At 39.9% G+C, this 18,751-nt stretch overlaps 1 protein-coding gene across 5 annotated transcripts in view; it reads left to right on the plus strand.

Annotated features, from left to right (window-relative positions):
- Positions 1-18,293, plus strand: part of SLC26A5 (solute carrier family 26 member 5) — a 61,458-nt gene extending 43,165 nt beyond the window's left edge. For all 5 annotated transcript variants that reach the window (XM_035701920.2, XM_035701922.2, XM_025449437.3 and 2 more), the window contains 11 exons: positions 2,029-2,176; positions 4,037-4,150; positions 5,553-5,630; positions 6,314-6,409; positions 6,839-6,945; positions 8,013-8,082; positions 9,011-9,103; positions 10,183-10,290; positions 10,941-11,141; positions 11,726-11,780; positions 13,220-18,293. In XM_035701920.2, coding sequence (XP_035557813.1) covers positions 2,029-2,176; positions 4,037-4,150; positions 5,553-5,630; positions 6,314-6,409; positions 6,839-6,945; positions 8,013-8,082; positions 9,011-9,103; positions 10,183-10,290; positions 10,941-11,141; positions 11,726-11,780; positions 13,220-13,413 — 1,264 coding nt within the window. In that variant the 3' untranslated portion in view covers positions 13,414-18,293. The remainder of the gene's footprint in view (positions 1-2,028; positions 2,177-4,036; positions 4,151-5,552; positions 5,631-6,313; positions 6,410-6,838; positions 6,946-8,012; positions 8,083-9,010; positions 9,104-10,182; positions 10,291-10,940; positions 11,142-11,725; positions 11,781-13,219) is intronic.
- The last annotated feature ends 458 nt before the right edge of the window (positions 18,294-18,751 follow it).

Genomic DNA, 18,751 nt, shown 5'->3' on the forward strand with positions numbered 1-18,751 from the left:
TGCCCAAAACTAAGCAGGAAATAAGTAATGCTTACCTATTTACATATCTACATGTAATCATACTGTTTCAGTTATCTATGAGTCTTACTGCTCAGTAACAGCTCCAAAACATCTCAAAACAACAGCCATTTATTTGCTCACAATTCACAACCTAGGTAGGGAGCTGGGTGATCTCCTGGTGTCACTTAGGGTCTCTCATGCAGCCACAGATGTCTGAAGGGGTGCCTGGTGCTGGAGGATCCAGGAGGACTTCACTCACGTGTCTGACACCTCAGGTGGAGGCCTGGAATGGGTGATGACTGGCTGGCATCTTCTCCCCACATGGTGACTCTGGCTGGATAGCCAGACTCTTATATGGTGACTCAAGGAAACAAGACAGAAAAATAGGAGGTGCCAGGCTGCTAAAAGCACTCATACAGCATCACTTGCACCACATTCAGTTGGCTCAATCAAATCACAAGACCAGCCCAGACTCACCAGAGGAGAAACAGATCCTCCCAGCCTCAGGGGACAAGCAGCACATACAAGTATGGGAGGAACTGTTGGCAGCCATATTTGAAAGCAAACTATGCATCTATACACACCCACAAATACACACACAGCACGTGTCCAGAAAGTGACTGTTGACTCTTAAAGATCCCAATCTTGGCAATATATCCTGTTTCTTGGTCTACTTTCCTTAACTCATTCAAAAATACATTCTTTTATTCTGCAGTCCCAAGTCTGCTGCTAGGGCTTTCCTCATGGCAAGTGCTTCTATAGCAAAATGCAAGGGAAAGACAATAAGTTTTGCAGTGGGACCTCCTGGGTTTAACTCCTTGCTCCATCTTGGACAAATAACATCTGCAGGTATCCATTTTTTTACCTATAAATTAGGATATTAATGGCACCCATCTAATAGGATTGCTATGAGGACAGATGAGATGATGTATTTCAGGCATACAGCACAAAATGTAGGCTCACTATATGTTCAATTTTTTTTCCTTCTCCCCTTCCCTTTCCCTTACCCCAGTACCTGAGACACCCCCTTTATCACCGTGATACGACACAGTAAGAGAAATAGGCACAAGGAGGCCAGTTCTTCATGGTTTTTGTTGTACTGGTGGCGATGTGTACATGAGCCATTTGACCTTAGACAAGTTGCTTAGTCTCACTATGCCTCATCATCTGTAAACTGAGGAATATACTGGTGCCTAGCTCACTGGGCTGTCTGAGATAAATAAGCACAGAACCTGGCACAAGGGAAGCACCTAATAAATGGTTGTTAATGTAAAAAAGAATTATATGGAAAAAAAAAAAGAATTATATGGTACCTAAACTGGTTAGTATTATTATCTAGCCCAATGTCTTGTATTGAATCAGATGCTTTTGAAAAACCTCTATTGCCCCTTACTCCATACCATTCCAGGAAATCCCTATTCTGTTCCTTTAGGACAAGGGTTTCAAACTATAAGCATGGACCACAAAAACTGGATTCCCCATTGGTCCCTCTAGATTCCCAGGACTACCAGGTGAGACCCAAAGTGGATAACCTGTGGCTCCTTTCCCGTGTTGGAAATTCACTTAAAGGGATCCTGGAAAACAGAGTCTTTACTTGAAATAACAAAAGGAAACAGTCTTGACAGTAGTTCTCCTCTAAGATAGACTTCCTGCCCTCAGACTTTGGTTCAAATGTCTTGTGCCATCTGAGCACTTCGCTGACCCTCTCTTCTTCCTGTTCGGTGTCTTACTTACACCTGCCATACAGGGTGTCATGAGGTATGAGGTTACTCCTTTTCTAAATAAAACCGCATCTGATGTCTGCTGATAACCCATTCAGGTAGAAAGCTAGTAATAATAGGGTTGGAGCCTAAAAAGAACCTTTGTGTGTCAAAGAGGGTGTTTCTTTTTGACAAACCAGAGCACACAGGTATCCAAGCATTGATCACCTCATTTGCAGATGATGCTGTCCTGAAATGCTCCCCTCTAGTTGCATGTTTTTTCCCCCATGGCCACAATGCTTGAGTTAAAGTCAGCTTGACCTTTCAGGCTACTACCTCCAGCCAACCCGGACACCAGCCTCTTCCACCTTGTGTACGTGGATGCCATCGCCATAGCCATTGTTGGATTTTCAGTGACCATATCAATGGCCAAGACCCTGGCAAATAAACATGGCTACCAGGTTGATGGCAATCAGGTAGGAAATCATTAATTCCCTCCAGATGTTTCATTATGGTATAATCATCCTGCTGTGCTGTGGAAGGCAAATGATTGGAATTTCTCTGTCTCAATAGAAAAACTTCTAGTTTGATGATGGAGGTATTGGAAACATGTATTTATTCAACACTACAATTTTTTTTTCATTATGTGCATTAGATCATCAGAGCACTGAGATACAGTCCTACCTCATGTCACAGGTAGGGGTCCTGCTAGGAAGATGTAACCTTTGGATATGAGGCTTTCAGTTTGCCATACTCCAACAGATGTTATCCCTATTTTTCAAAGCTCACAGCCTGAGAAGTAAATGTTTATCTAGAACCATTTCTGGGAAGACATTTCCTTGTTCATTGAACTTGGAATATATGATTCATCACTCAAACTCCACATTATATTCTTTGCCACCTCCTTTTTTTTTATAAATTTATTTTTTATTGGTGTTCAATTTGCCAATATGTAGAATGATACCCAGTGCTCATCCATCAAGTGCCCACCTCAGTGCCTGTCACGCAGTCACCCCCACCCCCTGCCCACCTCCCCTTCCACCACCCCTAGTTCATTTCCCAGAGTTATGAGTCTCTCATGTTCTGTCTTCCCTTCTGATATTTCCCACTCATTTTTTCTCCTTTCCCCTTTATTCCCTTTCACTATTTTTTATATTCCCCAAATGAATGAGACCATATAATGTTTGTCCTTCTCTGATTGACTTACTTCACTCAGCATGATACCCTCCAGTTCCATCCACATCAAAGCAAATGGTGGGTATTTGTCGTTTCTAATGGCTGAGTAATATTCCATTGTATACATAAACCACATCTTTATCCATTCATCTTTCGATGGACACCGAGGTTCCTCCCACAGTTTGGCTATTGTGGACATTGCTGCTATAAACATCGGGGTGCAGGTGTCCCAGCGTGTCAATGCATCTGTATCTGGGGTAAATCCCCAACAGTGCAATTGCTGGGTCGTAGGGCAGATCTATTTTTAACTCTTTGAGGAACCTCCACACAGTTGATGGGAATGTAAACTGGTGCAGCCACTCTGGAAAACTGCCACCTCCTTTTTAAATTTTTTTGTTTTTTAGAGAGGATGGGGGGAGGGACAAAGGGAGAGGAAGAGAGAATCTTCAAGCAGACTCCACACCCAGCATGGAGCCCAATGTGGGGCTCGAACTCATGACCATAAGATCAAGACGACCTGAGCCAAAATCAAGAGTCGCTAAATGGCTGGGCCTCCCAGGTGCCCCGCCACCTCCTTTTATAACCTATCAATAGATAAGCTGAATACCATTAGGCATAATTTTGGCATGACAGTGTCTACTTTAACACACTGTGTGTTTCTAGGAGAATGTTAAATGCTCCACAATCCCAAGGACACGATCCAACTAGAAAGACCAGAAGTAGCCCTGAAAGCAGGTCTCACTCACTGGTCCCAAGAGGACAATGTCATGTACTCATTGAAGGGCAAGAGTCGAGGCATTTAGAAGATGCCAACAATTCTATACCAAAAACTTACAACAAAAATATTCTGTTCCTTTTTGCTGCAGTTTTCTTTAAAAAAAAAAAAAAAGACAAAACATTATTTGTGTAAGAAAGTGTGTCTGGGAAAGAGGGGACTAAGTAGTGAGTGCAGCTTTTATCTTGCAGAACAAAAGCCCTAAGTGGTTTTTCTCTCATCTTAAGAATGTCTATTTTAAACTCATGCTAAGCAAACTTTTATATTTGTAAAGAGAATAAAGAGACACCCTACACTGCCGAAAATGTGTCTAAAATGGGCCATCTTGCCTTTTTTTCTGAAGAATGACTGACCTCTGGTGTGCTTTGTTTCCACATGGAAAAAGGAGCTCATTGCCCTGGGACTGTGCAATTCCATTGGCTCACTCTTCCAGACTTTCTCCATTTCGTGCTCCTTGTCTCGAAGCCTTGTTCAGGAGGGAACCGGAGGCAAGACACAGGTGTGTATACAACCGGCCTCTCAGGACGGTGATTTGGGGTGGTAAACTTTAATCCCTTGATTCTATTCTGAACCCAAACAAAGCTGCTCCATCTCAAGATTGACGCTCCATTGAGCTATGCAGTGAATCAGAGAAGGGCATGAATGGTCAGAGCGAAACACAGGAACTGAATATATAGGAAAGAGGTATATTCTCCAGTTAAATTGAAAATTATACAACAGTCTCTGCTGCCAGTAAACCTCACAGTCCAGACATAGGATGTTGCTATGAAAGTCTGAGACCTAGTATGGTCAAGATGCCAGCACGTCCAGTAGAACTTCCTGCAATGATGGAAAGTTCACTATTTTCACTGTCCAGTATGACAGCTTTTAGCCACATGGGGTCCTTGAGCAGTTGAAATGTGAGAAATGCAACCAAGACCAGAATTTTTAGTTGTATTTAATTTTAACTTTAAAAATATAATAACTGAATGTGGCTAGTGGTCATTGGACAGCAGGGTCCCATTTTATTCTTCTGGCCCTTGTGGATCTTGCTTGGGTCATTATCTCCTTTTCCTCACCCCTGGCAAGGGCATTTCAGTCAGGGTTTTTAATCATGTCAGCCTCTATTTATTTATTTTTAAAGATTTTATTTATTTGAGAAAGAGAGCACAGAAGGAGGGGGAGAAGCAGACTCCCTGCTGAACAGGAAGCCCGACCTGGGGCTCGATCCCAGGACCCCAGGATCCTGAACTGAGACAAAGGCAGGTGCTTCACTGACTGAGCCACCCAGGCGCCCCTCAGCCTCTATTTAAAAGCTATAAGAGGGGATGCCTGGGTGGCTCGGGGGTTGAGTGCCTGCCTTTGGTTCAGGATATGATCCCGGAGTCCCAGGATCGAGTCCCACATCGGGCTTCCTGCATGGAGCCTGCTTCTCTCTCTGCCTAGGTCTCTGCCTCTCTCTCTCTGTGTCTCTCATGAATAAATAAATAAAATGTAAAAAATAAAAATAAATAAATAAAATAAAATAAAAGCTATAAGAGAAACTAAAACTTCAGAAAGGGAGTGTGAAGGAGTTACAGGTTTATGCACTGGTTTTGATGACTTGTTTGAATCCATATTTTCTTGATCTTCCTTCAGTGATTATCAAAAGACTAAGATCAGGGCAGCCTGGGTGGGTCAGCGGTTTAGCACCGCCTTCAGCCCAGGGCGTGATCCCGGAGACCCGGGATCGAGTCCCACATCGGGCTCCCTGCATGGAGCCTGCTTCTCCCTCTGCCTGTGTCTCTGCCTCTCTCTCTCTCTCTCTCTCTCTGTCTCTCATAAATAAATAAAATTTTTTTTAAAAAGACTGAGATCACCCTCTGCCTTGCCTCTTACTCATATCTCCTAAAAGCCCCTTCCATGGATCCTTTCTCATTCAGCTTGCAGGTTGTTTGGCCTCACTAATGATTCTGCTGGTCATATTAGCCACCGGATTCCTCTTCGAATCATTACCCCAGGTGCGTAGCTTGAACTTGGTGTGAGGTGTTACCATGTGTAGAGATTTTGCTGTTTTATTTGTTTATATTTTTGTGGCCATCTCGTGCCTTTTTACTGTAACTCTAGCAGAGTGGTATAAGAATGAGCAAGGCTGGGATCAAGATCCCGCTCCACAATCTACAGTCCTGCCCCTGGGAAAACCATCTCAACATCTTTGGGCCTCCGTTTCCTTATCTGCAAGTGAGAGTTTGGACTGATTAATCTCCAAGGTTCCTTCTCTCATTGATCTTCTGTGACCTTGCACTTCCATTAAAACTCTGAGATGGCCTCCACTTCTAAGACGTTTGTTTGCTGATCTGTTTAATCTAGTAGAGATGAGGGACAATATAGAGTGGAGAAAATCACAATGTAGGAAAACCATGGGTCAAATCATTCCTGGAGTACCAAGTTAAACTCTGAACCTCTTGACCGCCATGCAGGTTTGCTACTATGATATAAGCCTGTCCAATGGGTTTTCCAAGACCCATTTTAGCTAACCAAGTCCTGAAAATCCAGGTGTCCAGGCTCCAAACGTACCATCGCTGCTACATGGGAAGTGAGTGGGGAGAAGACATGGGGAGGGCAGCAGGAGGACAGTGAGGAGCCAGCAAAGGAGGCTCTGTGGACACAAAAGGAGAGGCATGCGGGATGTGCTCTGTTTCAGGCTGTGCTGTCGGCCATTGTGATTGTCAACCTGAAAGGAATGTTTATGCAATTCTCAGATCTCCCCTTTTTCTGGAGAACAAGCAAAATAGAACTGGTAAGTAACAAAGATGAGTGTTAGGTTAATATGTCATTGCAACACATGGATGTGCTGCTAAAAATGTAAGAAAGGTGGGGCTGGGTCGCTCAGTCAGTAAGGCATCTGCCTTTGGCTCAGGTAATGATCCTGGGGTCTTGGGATGGAGCCCCACGTCAGGCTCCCTGTAAGGAGGAGTCTGCTTCTCCCTCTGGCCCTCCCCCTGGTTGTGTGCTCTCATGTCTCTCTCTCTCACTCTTTCTCTCTCTCATGAATAAATAAAATCTTTTTAAAATGTGAGAAAAATAAGCTAATGCAGTCATTTGTTATGTGTAGCATCTAGTTAGGCAACATTAGGTACTGTGTGTGTGTGTGTGTGTGTGTTTGCATGACAGACTCTTAGAAAATTTTTAGCGTGATCTCACATAAAGTTTTCTGTCTTTTGTGCAGACCATCTGGCTTACCACTTTTGTTTCCTCCTTGTTTCTGGGGCTGGACTATGGTCTGATTACAGCTGTGATCATTGCTCTGCTAACTGTGATTTACAGAACACAGAGGTAAGTGTACAAATTGGGATGGACGTGATTGTCCTGCCTGAAATTGCAGTATTGACTTTAATTTTATTATAATTATCAACAGACCCCACTAGAGTGTGAGCATCTTGATTGTGGAGGCGATATTCCCAGAGTCCAGTCCCGGGCATATAGTGTATATTTTCTGAAAGCTTACTGAGAGACTCCACCCAGAAAAAACAGCTCACATTCATATTATATATTCTAATACAGAAAGCACTTGTGCATACTGCTAAGAAGCACCAGGGCATTGTAGCAAGTCCATGGAACGTCATATCAAGACCTTGAGCCATATTTTATCTTTGCCAATCCCTCTGACAATGACCAACACACTCCAGTAGGCCTCAACGTCTCAGCCATACAACAGCAGAAATAAGTCTAGTATGTAGGATATGATAAGGTAATATGAGGTGCTCAAGCAGTAGTATCTGTCATCATTACAGTATCCAGTTTGAGCCAGATTGTCCTATAAAAAGAGGAGGGCTCTCCAGAAACAATGTTTAAAATCTATTCGAGCCAAACTTAAAAAAACTTCCATGCTACTTTGAGGGTTGTTTTTTCTTTTCTTCCCATACCCTCAGTTGACAACCACTCCCATGAGTCAGAGCCTTTTATTAGCAACAAAAAGAAAAACTCCTCTCCTGCTTTAGACTGAGAGTAGAAAGACAATTCTATTGAGTAGATGAGAATTTGAGTTACACATTCCCTGGCATGACTTGAACTCTGCACAGTTCACTTTAGCCTCCATCTTTAAATGCCTGAGTCTTTTGTCCTAACCAGATTGTGTGATATGTGAGGGATGTGTGTGTGAGTGTGTGTGTAGGGTGAGTGTGTCCTGTACCTTGGGGGCAGGGTGTGGGGGCATGCTGGGAATGGCCCTGAGAATGTGATCCATGTGAAGCCCTTTGCAAAAGTAACCATATAAGGATCATGTATTCCTGAGTTCATTAGCAAGTCCATACATGACATGTGAACATGGAAAACCTCATGTTTAAATCACATACTGGGCCTCAACACAATAGTATTGTAACACACTGTCCCTGTATCTTTAGTCCCAGCTACAAAGTCCTTGGACAGCTTCCCGACACGGATGTGTACATTGATATAGATGCCTATGAGGAGGTAGGACCTTTTTCCTGTCATTTTAGATGGTTGTAAGCATGTCATGTGATGGGCAGACTAAATAGTATTTTTACACAGGACAAAAAGTGGAGCTGAAAAGTAGGGAGGTGTAGTGGTCAGAATGAAAAGTATGAACTGAGATTTACTATCTGGATTCAGTTTTAGAGTTTATACTATAATTAGTCAACCTCCTAATATTTATTTTTCCCTTTTCTGTAATGATAAGTATATATTCTTGGAATTAAAGTATATATTTACAAAATACTGAGAGGATGCTTTGTATGTTAAAATTATGCCTTAAAATTCCCTTGATTTTTAGTATCCTTACAGAGGGTCTCAAAGACTTTTACAGAACCTCTTAAAATTAGTTCTCTTTGATTTGTTTTATGTTTGGGAAGACATTCTCAGACCCACTATAAGATACTGGGAGATGAGACTGCTTTGAGGATTGCTCATTTTCCCTCCTTCTAGAGAATTATGTGCTGGATTTCTCATTTCTAAACTGCATTCTAGAGGCTTCTGGCTTCTCTGTTGCTCTTGGGTCTGTTTCAGCCCGTCTGCATTCCTGGAGTCACCAACATAACCTCTCCTTCTGCTTATTCCTCAGGGTCTGAGTGCCAGCCTCCCTTCTCTTATCTGTTTCCTTTTCTTTGTTTTTAATAGTTTTTGGTTCCTTCTTTGTGTTTTATGGTGAATATGAAACAAAGACTTAGGAGAAATGTGAAGATGTGTGTATTAAAGGCTCTCTTCTCAGAACTCCTTTGTCCAGGACACGAGTAAGTAGGACACAGTGACCATTTTATCTAAACCCTATAAGAGAGGGCCTTGAGCAACTTCTGTGTAGATTTTCAGGTTGGAGGAGGGAAGCAGGTGCAGTTTTGACTCTGAAATATTTCCCTGTGTTAAATTCACTGACATTTTATTTCAGGTGAAAGAAATTCCTGGAATAAAAATATTCCAAATAAATGCTCCAATTTATTATGCAAATAGCGACTTGTATAGCAATGCTTTGAAAAGAAAGGTGAGTCACAAGAAATTGATTTTTTTAATGATTTTTATTTATTTACTTGAGAGAGTGTGAAAGAGAGAAAAGGCACAGAGAGAAAGAGGGTGAGAGAGAGGCTGAGAGGGAGCCCAATAGGGGCTCGCTTGATCCTGGGACCCTAAGATCATGACCTGAGCTGAAGGCAGACGCTTACCCTACTGAGCCACCCAGGTGCCCCAAGAAATTGATTATTTTTGAGGGGACCTGTGGATTGACAGGAATGTAAGGGACATTTAAATGCCTTGATATACCTTTTATACTGTTCCATTCTCTCCCTTCCTCCCTCTCTCTCACTCGCTCTCAGTAAAATATACATAAACTTTACCATCTTCAGTAAATTTATCATTCAGCAGATGGAATTTATATTCACACTGTTATGCAGCCAAAACCACTAGTCATTCTCTTCTCTTGTGCACATATTACCTTTTCAAAAAAATTTTAAGAAAAAAAGTGAGGGACGCCTAGGTGGTTCAGTAGTTGAGCATCTGTCTGCCTTTGGCCCAGGGCATGATCCCAGGGTCCTGGGATCGAGTTCTGCATCAGGCTCCCCTACAGGGAGCCTGCTTCTCCCTCTGCCTGTGTCTCTGCCTCTCCTCTGTGTGTCTCTCCTGAATAAATAAAATCTTAAAAAAAAAAGTGAAAAAATAAATTTAGGTTTTTCACTCTTTAGATAACGTGGGTTCCTTTGATGGTGTTTAGAACTTGACCCCACACTGCCCAGTATATAAGAAAATCTCTCAGTCAACCCCCAGAGTCTCTTAAATATGAGAATCTGAGAGTGAATTTGAAAAACACTGCTTTAAAAATTCCCCTTGATACTTTAGTGTACTCACTGCCATATCCTGCTAAATGCACATAAGAATAAGGAGAGTTACTCATGTTCCTTTATTAAGGGAATAACTCAGTTCAGGGTGCCTGAGGGAATGGTAGAGCAAGAGGTGGAGTGATAACTTGGCATAGAAAATAGATGGGGGGGGGGACTTGAAGATTTATTGCATTTGCGTGGGTTCCTGGGTGCCAACAAATGATTTTGCATGTATCGCTCTTCTGCAAAGACTGGAGTGAACCCAGCAGTCATAATGGGAGCAAGAAGAAAGGCCATGAAGAAGTATGCCAAGGAAGTTGGAAATGCAAATGTGGCCAATGCAACTGTTGTCAAAGTGGTGAGTGGTCTCTTCCCTGTAACTTTTCCTTCTCTCTTAATCTGCACCATGCCCCACCTTCATTCATGATTGAGGTCTTAACACAGCAGGAAGCCCCTAAGATAGGAAAGCTTCAAAACCATTTCAGTATCCTTTATCTATTAAAGACATATGATAAGGCCAATTATGAAAAAAGTAGGGATATGAACCCCGGAAAATACTGTTTAAAAAAAAAAAGATCACACAGTAGTATCTTAATAAATTTTACCATAGCTACTTTGTCATAGATTCAGTCAGCTGATAGTAACAAAAACAAAAAAACCTCAAAGGCTAGATTTTGTTGTTCAAGCTTATGGTAACTTGTGGTTGTGCTGAAGTTAATGGAACCATTTTAGAGGTGAGGAGAGATTGGATATGATGACTAAGGAGAGTGGATTTCATTGGACAACAACAAAAGGAGAAGAGAAGAAAAGAAACTGAGCTAAAACTGCATATTATGTACACATCCTTTTTCCGTCACATTGTAAGTATGGGATTCAGCAAATATCTTAGAAGAGGTCTGGTGGAGTCAGGAGCCTGACAGTATGGCAACTAATTTTCCCTTATGAATCTTTCTCTGAACCAACATGCGAGGTGTTCATAGACTTCTGGTTTGGTTTATGTGTTGACAGGATGCAGAAGTGGATGGAGAAGATGCCACGAAACCCGAACAAGAGGATGATGAAGTAAAATATCCCCCAATAGTCATCAAGAGCACTTTCCCTGAAGAACTGCAAAGATTTATGCCCCCTGGGGATACCATCCACACCGTCATTCTGGATTTTACCCAAGTCAATTTTATCGATTCCGTTGGTGTCAAAACCCTGGCTGGGGTAAGCATCCTCTTAAATGAGTCGTTTCATATCTCTGTGCCATCAGTAAGATCAGAGAGTTGATCTAGGTGTCCTTTTTCAACTCTTAAAATTCTTTGTTGTTGTTTTCAACTCTTGGTTGTGGAAAATTTCCAAACTGTATGAGAATAAAGAGCACAGTGTCATGAAGCCCCACAGGACTCCCACTCTGCTGCTACAGCTCATCAGTTTGTGGGCAGTCTTGTTCGGTTCACCCCCCCAACCCACTTTGCACTTCTCTGACTCTAAAGCACATCCCAGTCACCGCCTCTTCGTGACTATTTCAGGATATAGCTCTACAAGGAGAAGATTCTTTTACCAATCAGTACCATTATACCTTTATTACACCTACATAAAATTTAACAAGAATTCTTTGCTAGCCCTCATTATCACTGTCCATATAAAAATTAAATACAAAATTAGTTTTAAATGGTTAGCTCAAAAATGCATAAGTAGCTCAGGTGAATGAATTAGTGTCTTGTATCACTGACTACATACTGGTAGAAAGAGACTTAAATCTGGCACGTAGTCAAGAGAAACTAAACTTTATTTCAACATTATTACAGATTGTAAAAGAATATGGAGATGTCGGTATTTATGTGTATTTAGCAGGATGCAGCGGTGAGTACACTTCCAGAATGGGGAGAAGTTTTAACATTTTAGTTTCATTTCTCTTTTTTTAAATAACTTTTTAAAAGTTTGGAAATATTTTTCCCTTAATTTCAGTTTTTGGCCAAAATGAAAATTATTCAGAGGCGGGGAGGGAAAAAGATGAGAAATGTTCTTCTGAAAATCACTCTAAAGCTAGCTTTGAAATTAGTCACTCATGGGCAACCCCCCGCGCCAGGCAATTATGGCAGGGCTTCCTGGCCTGTACTGGATAGAAGGAGCTTATAAACCATTGTTCTGGGCTGGTCCATTTTTTAGTAATTATTTAAGGGTTGCTTTAAACATAGTTCTGTAAAATTATTTAGGTTCTTCCATACAACACCTGCTATTTTTGCTTTATAATAAACTTTGGGTTGAAACAGTGCCTGAAAATGAAACCTACATAAAGGCATCACTTTTCACCTGCCAGAATGGCAGAAAGGAAAAGTGTCTGACAACACGCTCTGTAGGTGTACCGTGGGGCAACAGGTACTCCTAGACACTGCTGGCAGGAGTGCAAAATGGAACAGCCTTCAACTAGGGTACATCTACACAATAGAATATCATGCAGTGGTAAAAAAAAAAAAAAAAAAAGTAAAAAAAAATCCAGAAAAAATATATATAATTTATCTTATACCTATACTATGTATTATCATGTCTTATATATGTATAATATTTTATATAATGCTAAAGAGATACTTTTGGGTAAGAAAAAAGGAAAAATAATATAGATTTGTATTATTTGTATAAATACAAAAAGAATAATTTCTAGAATAAAAAAATGTGATATGTATACAGATATGTGTATACACACACAATGGAATATTACTCAGCCATCAAAAGAATGAAATCTTGCCATTTGCAACGATGTGGATGACACTAGAGGGTATTATGCTCAGTGAAATAAGTCAGAGAAAGACAAATACCATAGGATTTCACTCGTGGACTTTAAGAACAATATAGATGAACATAGGGGAAAGGAAGGGAAAAATAAAATAAGATAAAAACGGAGAGGGAGGTGGACCATAAGACACCCTGAACTATAGACAACAAACTGTTGCTGGAGGGGAGGGGAGTAGGGGGATAGGGTAAGTGGGTGATGAACATTACAGAGGGCACTTGTTGGGATGAGCATGGGTGTTACATGTAAATGATGAATCACTAAATTCTACTCTAGAAACCAATTTTGCCATAAATTTTAACCATAAATTTAAACAAAAACTTTAAGAAATTGAAATTAAAAAAAAAAGAAAGTAGTTTCCTGCTACTGGTGTGTGATATCATGAGGACAGGATTGGAGTGACAGTTTTTTAGTATATCACTGTGGTATTGAAACTATATGAGTGTGAATTTTTTTAATGTTCAAGACTGGTACCCAGAATGTGGACTGATTTTCCTTCCTTCTTTTATAGCACAAGTTGTAAACGACCTCACTCAAAATCGATTTTTTGAAAACCCTGCGTTAAAGGAGCTGCTGTTCCACAGCATCCACGATGCAGTCTTAGGCAGCCAACTTCGGGAAGCACTGGCTGAACAAGAAGCCTCGGCTCTTCCTCCCCAGGAGGACTCCGAGCCCAACGCCACTCCCACCACTCCCGAAGCGTAGATGAGGAACTCAGCTGGGATGGGCTATGGGCCTCTCATGAAATTGCTCATTGTTACAAATTTTAAGTACTAGACATTAGATTGGTTTTCTAAGGGTATCATTAGATTTCTCTCCTAGCAGTCAAGGCTTGATTTGGAGGGTGAATGACGCGTAGCAAGATGTATCTTACTTGTGTTTTTATTTTTAATGGAATATTTCAAAGATAAATTGTCCTCTCGGCTGCATCTATTGTGCAGTGACATTTCTGTTACTCTTTAGTATTAACTTCATAAACTGAGCATTTAAGAAGTTATTTCCTTTAAGTAACTTCACCTACAGATCAGATATGCTGTCCTCAGATGGTTAGTGGCTCCTTGCTCTTGAAATTGTTGATTTACAGGATTTTTGTAATCAGAGTTATCTAACAGAAGGAGCGAACCCACAATTTTTTAGAAGTTCTTTTAAAATTACCTTTTATTATCAAAGAACAATCAAAAGATTAGAAAAAATAGAAGAAAAACATTATATTACTACCACCCAAAGATTATCAGTAACACTTGAATGCGTCTCTTTCCACATCTTTTTCCGTGCATATATATTTTTATCTTTTAACCAAAGTAAGGTCATATTCAACATAGTGTTCTGTAACCCATTTTTTCCACATCAGTAATCCTTGCTTTCTCATTCCAGAATACTTTCACCTCAGACTATATTCAAATTTCCCATCATCCTCAAATTTATAGTTGGTCTGTCCAAACTAGTATTCATTCTGTGACCTAACACTACAGCTGGTCATGTCCTTTCAAGTCCCTTAAGTCTATCTGAATCCAGCATCATCCCTTTTATGACCGTGAGTTAGATTGGGGCAGTTGTCCTTAGAATCCCATCTGGTTTTTTCAAAGTGTTATTTCTTTTGTCCCTTTATTTCCGGAACTACCTGTAATCTAAAAGTTCTATCTAAAAGTTTCATGGATTTAAATAAAACTTTTTTTTTGCTAGAATATATCATAGATGAGACATATGCTTCAAATCTCATCACATCAGAAAACACATAACATCTAGTTGACCTACAATTAATGATGCGGAGGTAGATCCCTGGATTGACAGGACGGCCTGATACCCCATTTAGGTTTTCCCTTTGTGACTAGTGAGTTACTTTATGGTGTTCCTTTGGCATTGAACGAATACCCGGTTTCCCATTAGCCATTCACCCAGGGGTTTTAACATCTGGTGATAATCCTTGCCCAAATCAATAATTTTATTGTTTGTGATTTTTTTCTAATTCTCTCATTTCTTCAGCATTTATCAGTTGGTGTTTCTTTGTAAACTACAACTATTCCTCCTCCACTTCAGTTGTCTGGTCATCCTTAAATACATCTCTTACTGGAAAAGGCAGGTTAGATGTTTTTTCTGTTTAATTATCAACTTCAAAGTAAGGAGTCAGTTTAACATGACAAATTAGGTTCTTTTACATCTCTCTTTTTTTTTTTTTGGCATATTATAGGCTCATGAATTTTTATAGTTTGAGTGTTCTTCAGTCCATTATAATTGTTCTTTTTTGCTGTTCAAATTGTCACAACTGTGACCACAAGTTTTGTTGTTGCTGATAGTAAGGTAACCTTAAGAAAGCTGACTCTTATGTATAATTTAGTATCTTCTTGGAAGTCCATAAGAGTTATCAGTTAATTCTTCATCAAACCCAGAGTTAAGCCTATGATTAAGTTAAATGCCTATTTGAGGCACTCTTTATAGTTGTCCAAAAGGAGTTGGGGAGAACTTCAAGCCAATTTGTCATCAAAAGGTCTTGTTCTTGTAGTTCCAACTACCTCCTTATTCCAGATCAAAGCACAAGTTTTAGCTAACCTGCCTAAAGCCTCCTCTGCTGAGATTTCCTGCTAATAGTTTGTGGTTCTTTTTTAAGATTTTACTTATGTATTTATTTATTTGAGAGAGAACGTGAGAGCAGGAGCAGAAGAAGCAGAGGGAGAGGGAGAAGCAGGCGCTCCCCTGCTGAGTAGGGAACCTGATCCCAGGACCCCAGCATCATGACCTGCGCCGAAGGCAGACACTTAACCAACTGAGCCACCCAGATGCCCCTAACAGTTTTTGTTTGTTTTTGTTTGTTTTTTCCCCTAACAGTTTTTAAAATATGTTTTCTTATTTATTCTTGTTTTAGTTTTCCTGAAGAAAACACTGCCAGGGGAAAAGTGGTGTGGTCAGATCCCAAGAAAGAATGGTTAGCATGGGTCTACTCCAACCAAACCCTGTGGTTGGTTTGCTTTAACTATGGGGTTGCTCAGTGACTTTACTAATTTAACTTAAAGTAGACCCCCTCCTTTCTAATCAGTACTTCATGTAGATCTTGAGTGAAACTAGGTTCCCATCCAGTTACTCCCTTGGATTCACCACACACAAGAGCAGATACATCTGCATTCTGGTACAGACTGCCTTCTGAAAGAGCACTTATTTGTAGAACCTCTGCTTTAGTGGAAGCTTTTGTCAAAGGGCCGGCACCATTTCAGCCATTAAAGCAGAACTTCAGATTTTAAACAAGTCTACAATACTTCACCCCATATACTTTAACACCTGTCTTCAGCAAATGCTTCACACACAGTAGATATTCACGTCCTAGTAGTTGGTAGATTGAACGTAGTGTACAAAAACCGTATTTACCAGTATCTAACAGATTTGTATTTAACTTTTGTTCTTTAATGTTCAACCTGTTGTGAGTGGAATATTACCATGTACATAAAAAGCACCTTAGTTTTACTGAAGGGAAGTCTGTTTTATTTTCAGCATGCCTCTAAGAATTTAAGAGTACATTTCAAAATGTTTTATCTGTATGTAAATATGTTGGAATGCTTTACGTAAAATTATTTAATATAGGGGAAATTTTCCTGACTTTTTTTTTACCTTAACTATGCCTCTATGTTCTTCTTTCTGGACCTTACTAGCTGCTAGCATATGCTTCCTGTTTCTCAGCGCTGGTTCAAACTCCGTCTTACTGCACTGCCAAAATGGGCATAATCCACAATGATAGATATTGGGACTTGGCAAGTCTTTTATGGCAATAGGGAAAAGCCCTGTGTTCAGGTAGGGTCCCACATAGAGAAGTCCTTTGTTTTTCTCAAATACTACACAATATGATAGTGGTTGATTTCTGCCTCGTGGATAGACGGAATATGTTTGAAAATAATTGCGAACAAGGACCGGGGAAACAACTCTTTGTGACAAAGACAACTTAGGACAGCTTAGAGTAGGATCGAAATGGTCAGTATCATCTGCAGTGGGACTCAGAGAAAAAAGAAAGGATATGAATCCTCTGCAAGCCCTGTGAGTAGCTCATTTTAATTTTCAGGTGACATCTAAAATATCAATTCCATGTGGTTTGATCCTGTATTCTTACCTGTTCAACAGATAAAGGAGGTGCCTGCCTCCAAAGGTACATTTTGAGGAAATGAGTTTGCCCTCATGTGTGGATAAAGGCGAAGGTAACAAACCCAAAGAATCTGCCATGGAGTGGGTAGGTGTGTTTTTGTTTTTTTTTGGGGGGTGGGGGTCCTGTATGCCCTTGAGTGAGGTCAGGGAGAGGGAATATAGGGCACGTGGAAGGGAAGGTTTTATCTATTATATCTGCCCCTTTAAAGATTGTAAATCAATTTAAATTTTAAATTCAAAAATGTCCTTGGTGTGAGACTGTGTGGTTTGAGTGCAAAAATGCTGTTGGTTCTTTTTAGTGTAGCTTTCAGGAATGCTTTTAGGATTCAGTATGTTTAGATTCTTGATATTGTGGTTTGAGTGCTGATAAAAGTTGTATGAAAACTGATCAAAGTACTACCTTAATTCTCCATATAGCCAACCAAAGTGCATGCAATGGCTTTGAAACCCCTCAGATCCCAACAATAGAATGTTCAAAAGCTCAGCATTGTAGCAGGTAACCTCCCGGCTTTCTGACTTGAATTTAATCAAGTTTGAGCATCTCAAAAACCTATCTTGCCTTTGAAAAAAAAAGCATTACGAGGCTTTTCATTTCACCTTATGTAACATAAACCTGAGCTTTGTGGAAATTAAAGTTTTATAAATCCAATCACATTTTTAAAATGCTTATTAGAAAGTAATTTGTAGTCATTAGTATTTTTCTAGTCATCAACTCTTTGTATTTTATCAGCCCCCTGATGAATGTCAAACATACATGTGTCCATACACATCCATATACACATGTATATGTACACACATATAGATTAGGTGGAGGGGGTTACTGGTGAAATGCGTGTTCATTTTATCTTGTAAAGTGGAGTACAAAGATGCTAATCTAGATAGGGTTAATGGTATTGGGCAGAAACACTCAAATATTTCAAGTAATTGTCAGTTTGATGTGTAGCCAGTTAGATTTTCATCATGTAACAGATGAAGATTTTTCAGAGCCTGTAACATGTTAGGCCTGAGTGAGCTCAACATAGCCAGTTTGAGTTATCCCACATTGGTGCATCTGATACCTGAAAAATTGGTAAGACTTCTGAGTGTGATGTAAATGCTTATGTTTATTAAAACATTACAAAAACATACATCAGTCATTTACTGGAGTATATTCTATTATAAGCCTTCTATAACACCTAGAAGTGGCTTGCTCTGTTTCGTACCTCATGGAACACCAGGGCAGGCTTAGAAAAATCTTTCTGATCCATTTCACAAAAAAAAAAAAAAGAGAAAAGAATGCTGATTGGATTTTATGAATGAAAAGCTTTTGGTTTTCTCTTTGAAAATGTTCATGTTTTAAATATTTCAATACAACATTTAAAGCATTTTCTATGTTTTCAACTTTTTCCTGTCAATTAAAATGTATCCAGCTCTTGCTACTTATTTATGAATACTGAACTGCAATAAAAACATTCCTTATTGTGCTTGGGTCTCAGTATTTGGGCAGGGAGGCTAACTGTGATGAAAGATGGGAGGGGATTTGGTGATGGCTGCATTTTAGATCTGCTGAGGATCCAATACAACTTTAGTTTTACAAATACTTCGCTTCACCAGAAGTCTAACAGAAGCTTTACCAAAATTTTAAACCATTAATTTATAAAATGAAAATAAGTACTTTTCTATATGAAACCAATTCTGTATTTTCTAAATTAGATTATGTGTATGTATTTTTCTTTATGCTTTACTACTTTGCTGGTCATTAAAGTCACTAATTCTTCTTGATTAATTTGAAATCAACTCAAATGACATAGTAAAACCTAATAATAGATGCTTCTTCCACTTTAAATGTGGTAAGAAAAAAATTTTAAAAAGCATCGACACACATGGTCCTGTGCCTAGATGAGCTGTTTTGATGGGGGGCGGAAGAGCATGAAGGTGAGGA

Source organism: Canis lupus, chromosome 18 (assembly GCF_003254725.2).
Source record: "Canis lupus dingo isolate Sandy chromosome 18, ASM325472v2, whole genome shotgun sequence".
NCBI lineage: Eukaryota > Metazoa > Chordata > Mammalia > Carnivora > Canidae > Canis > Canis lupus.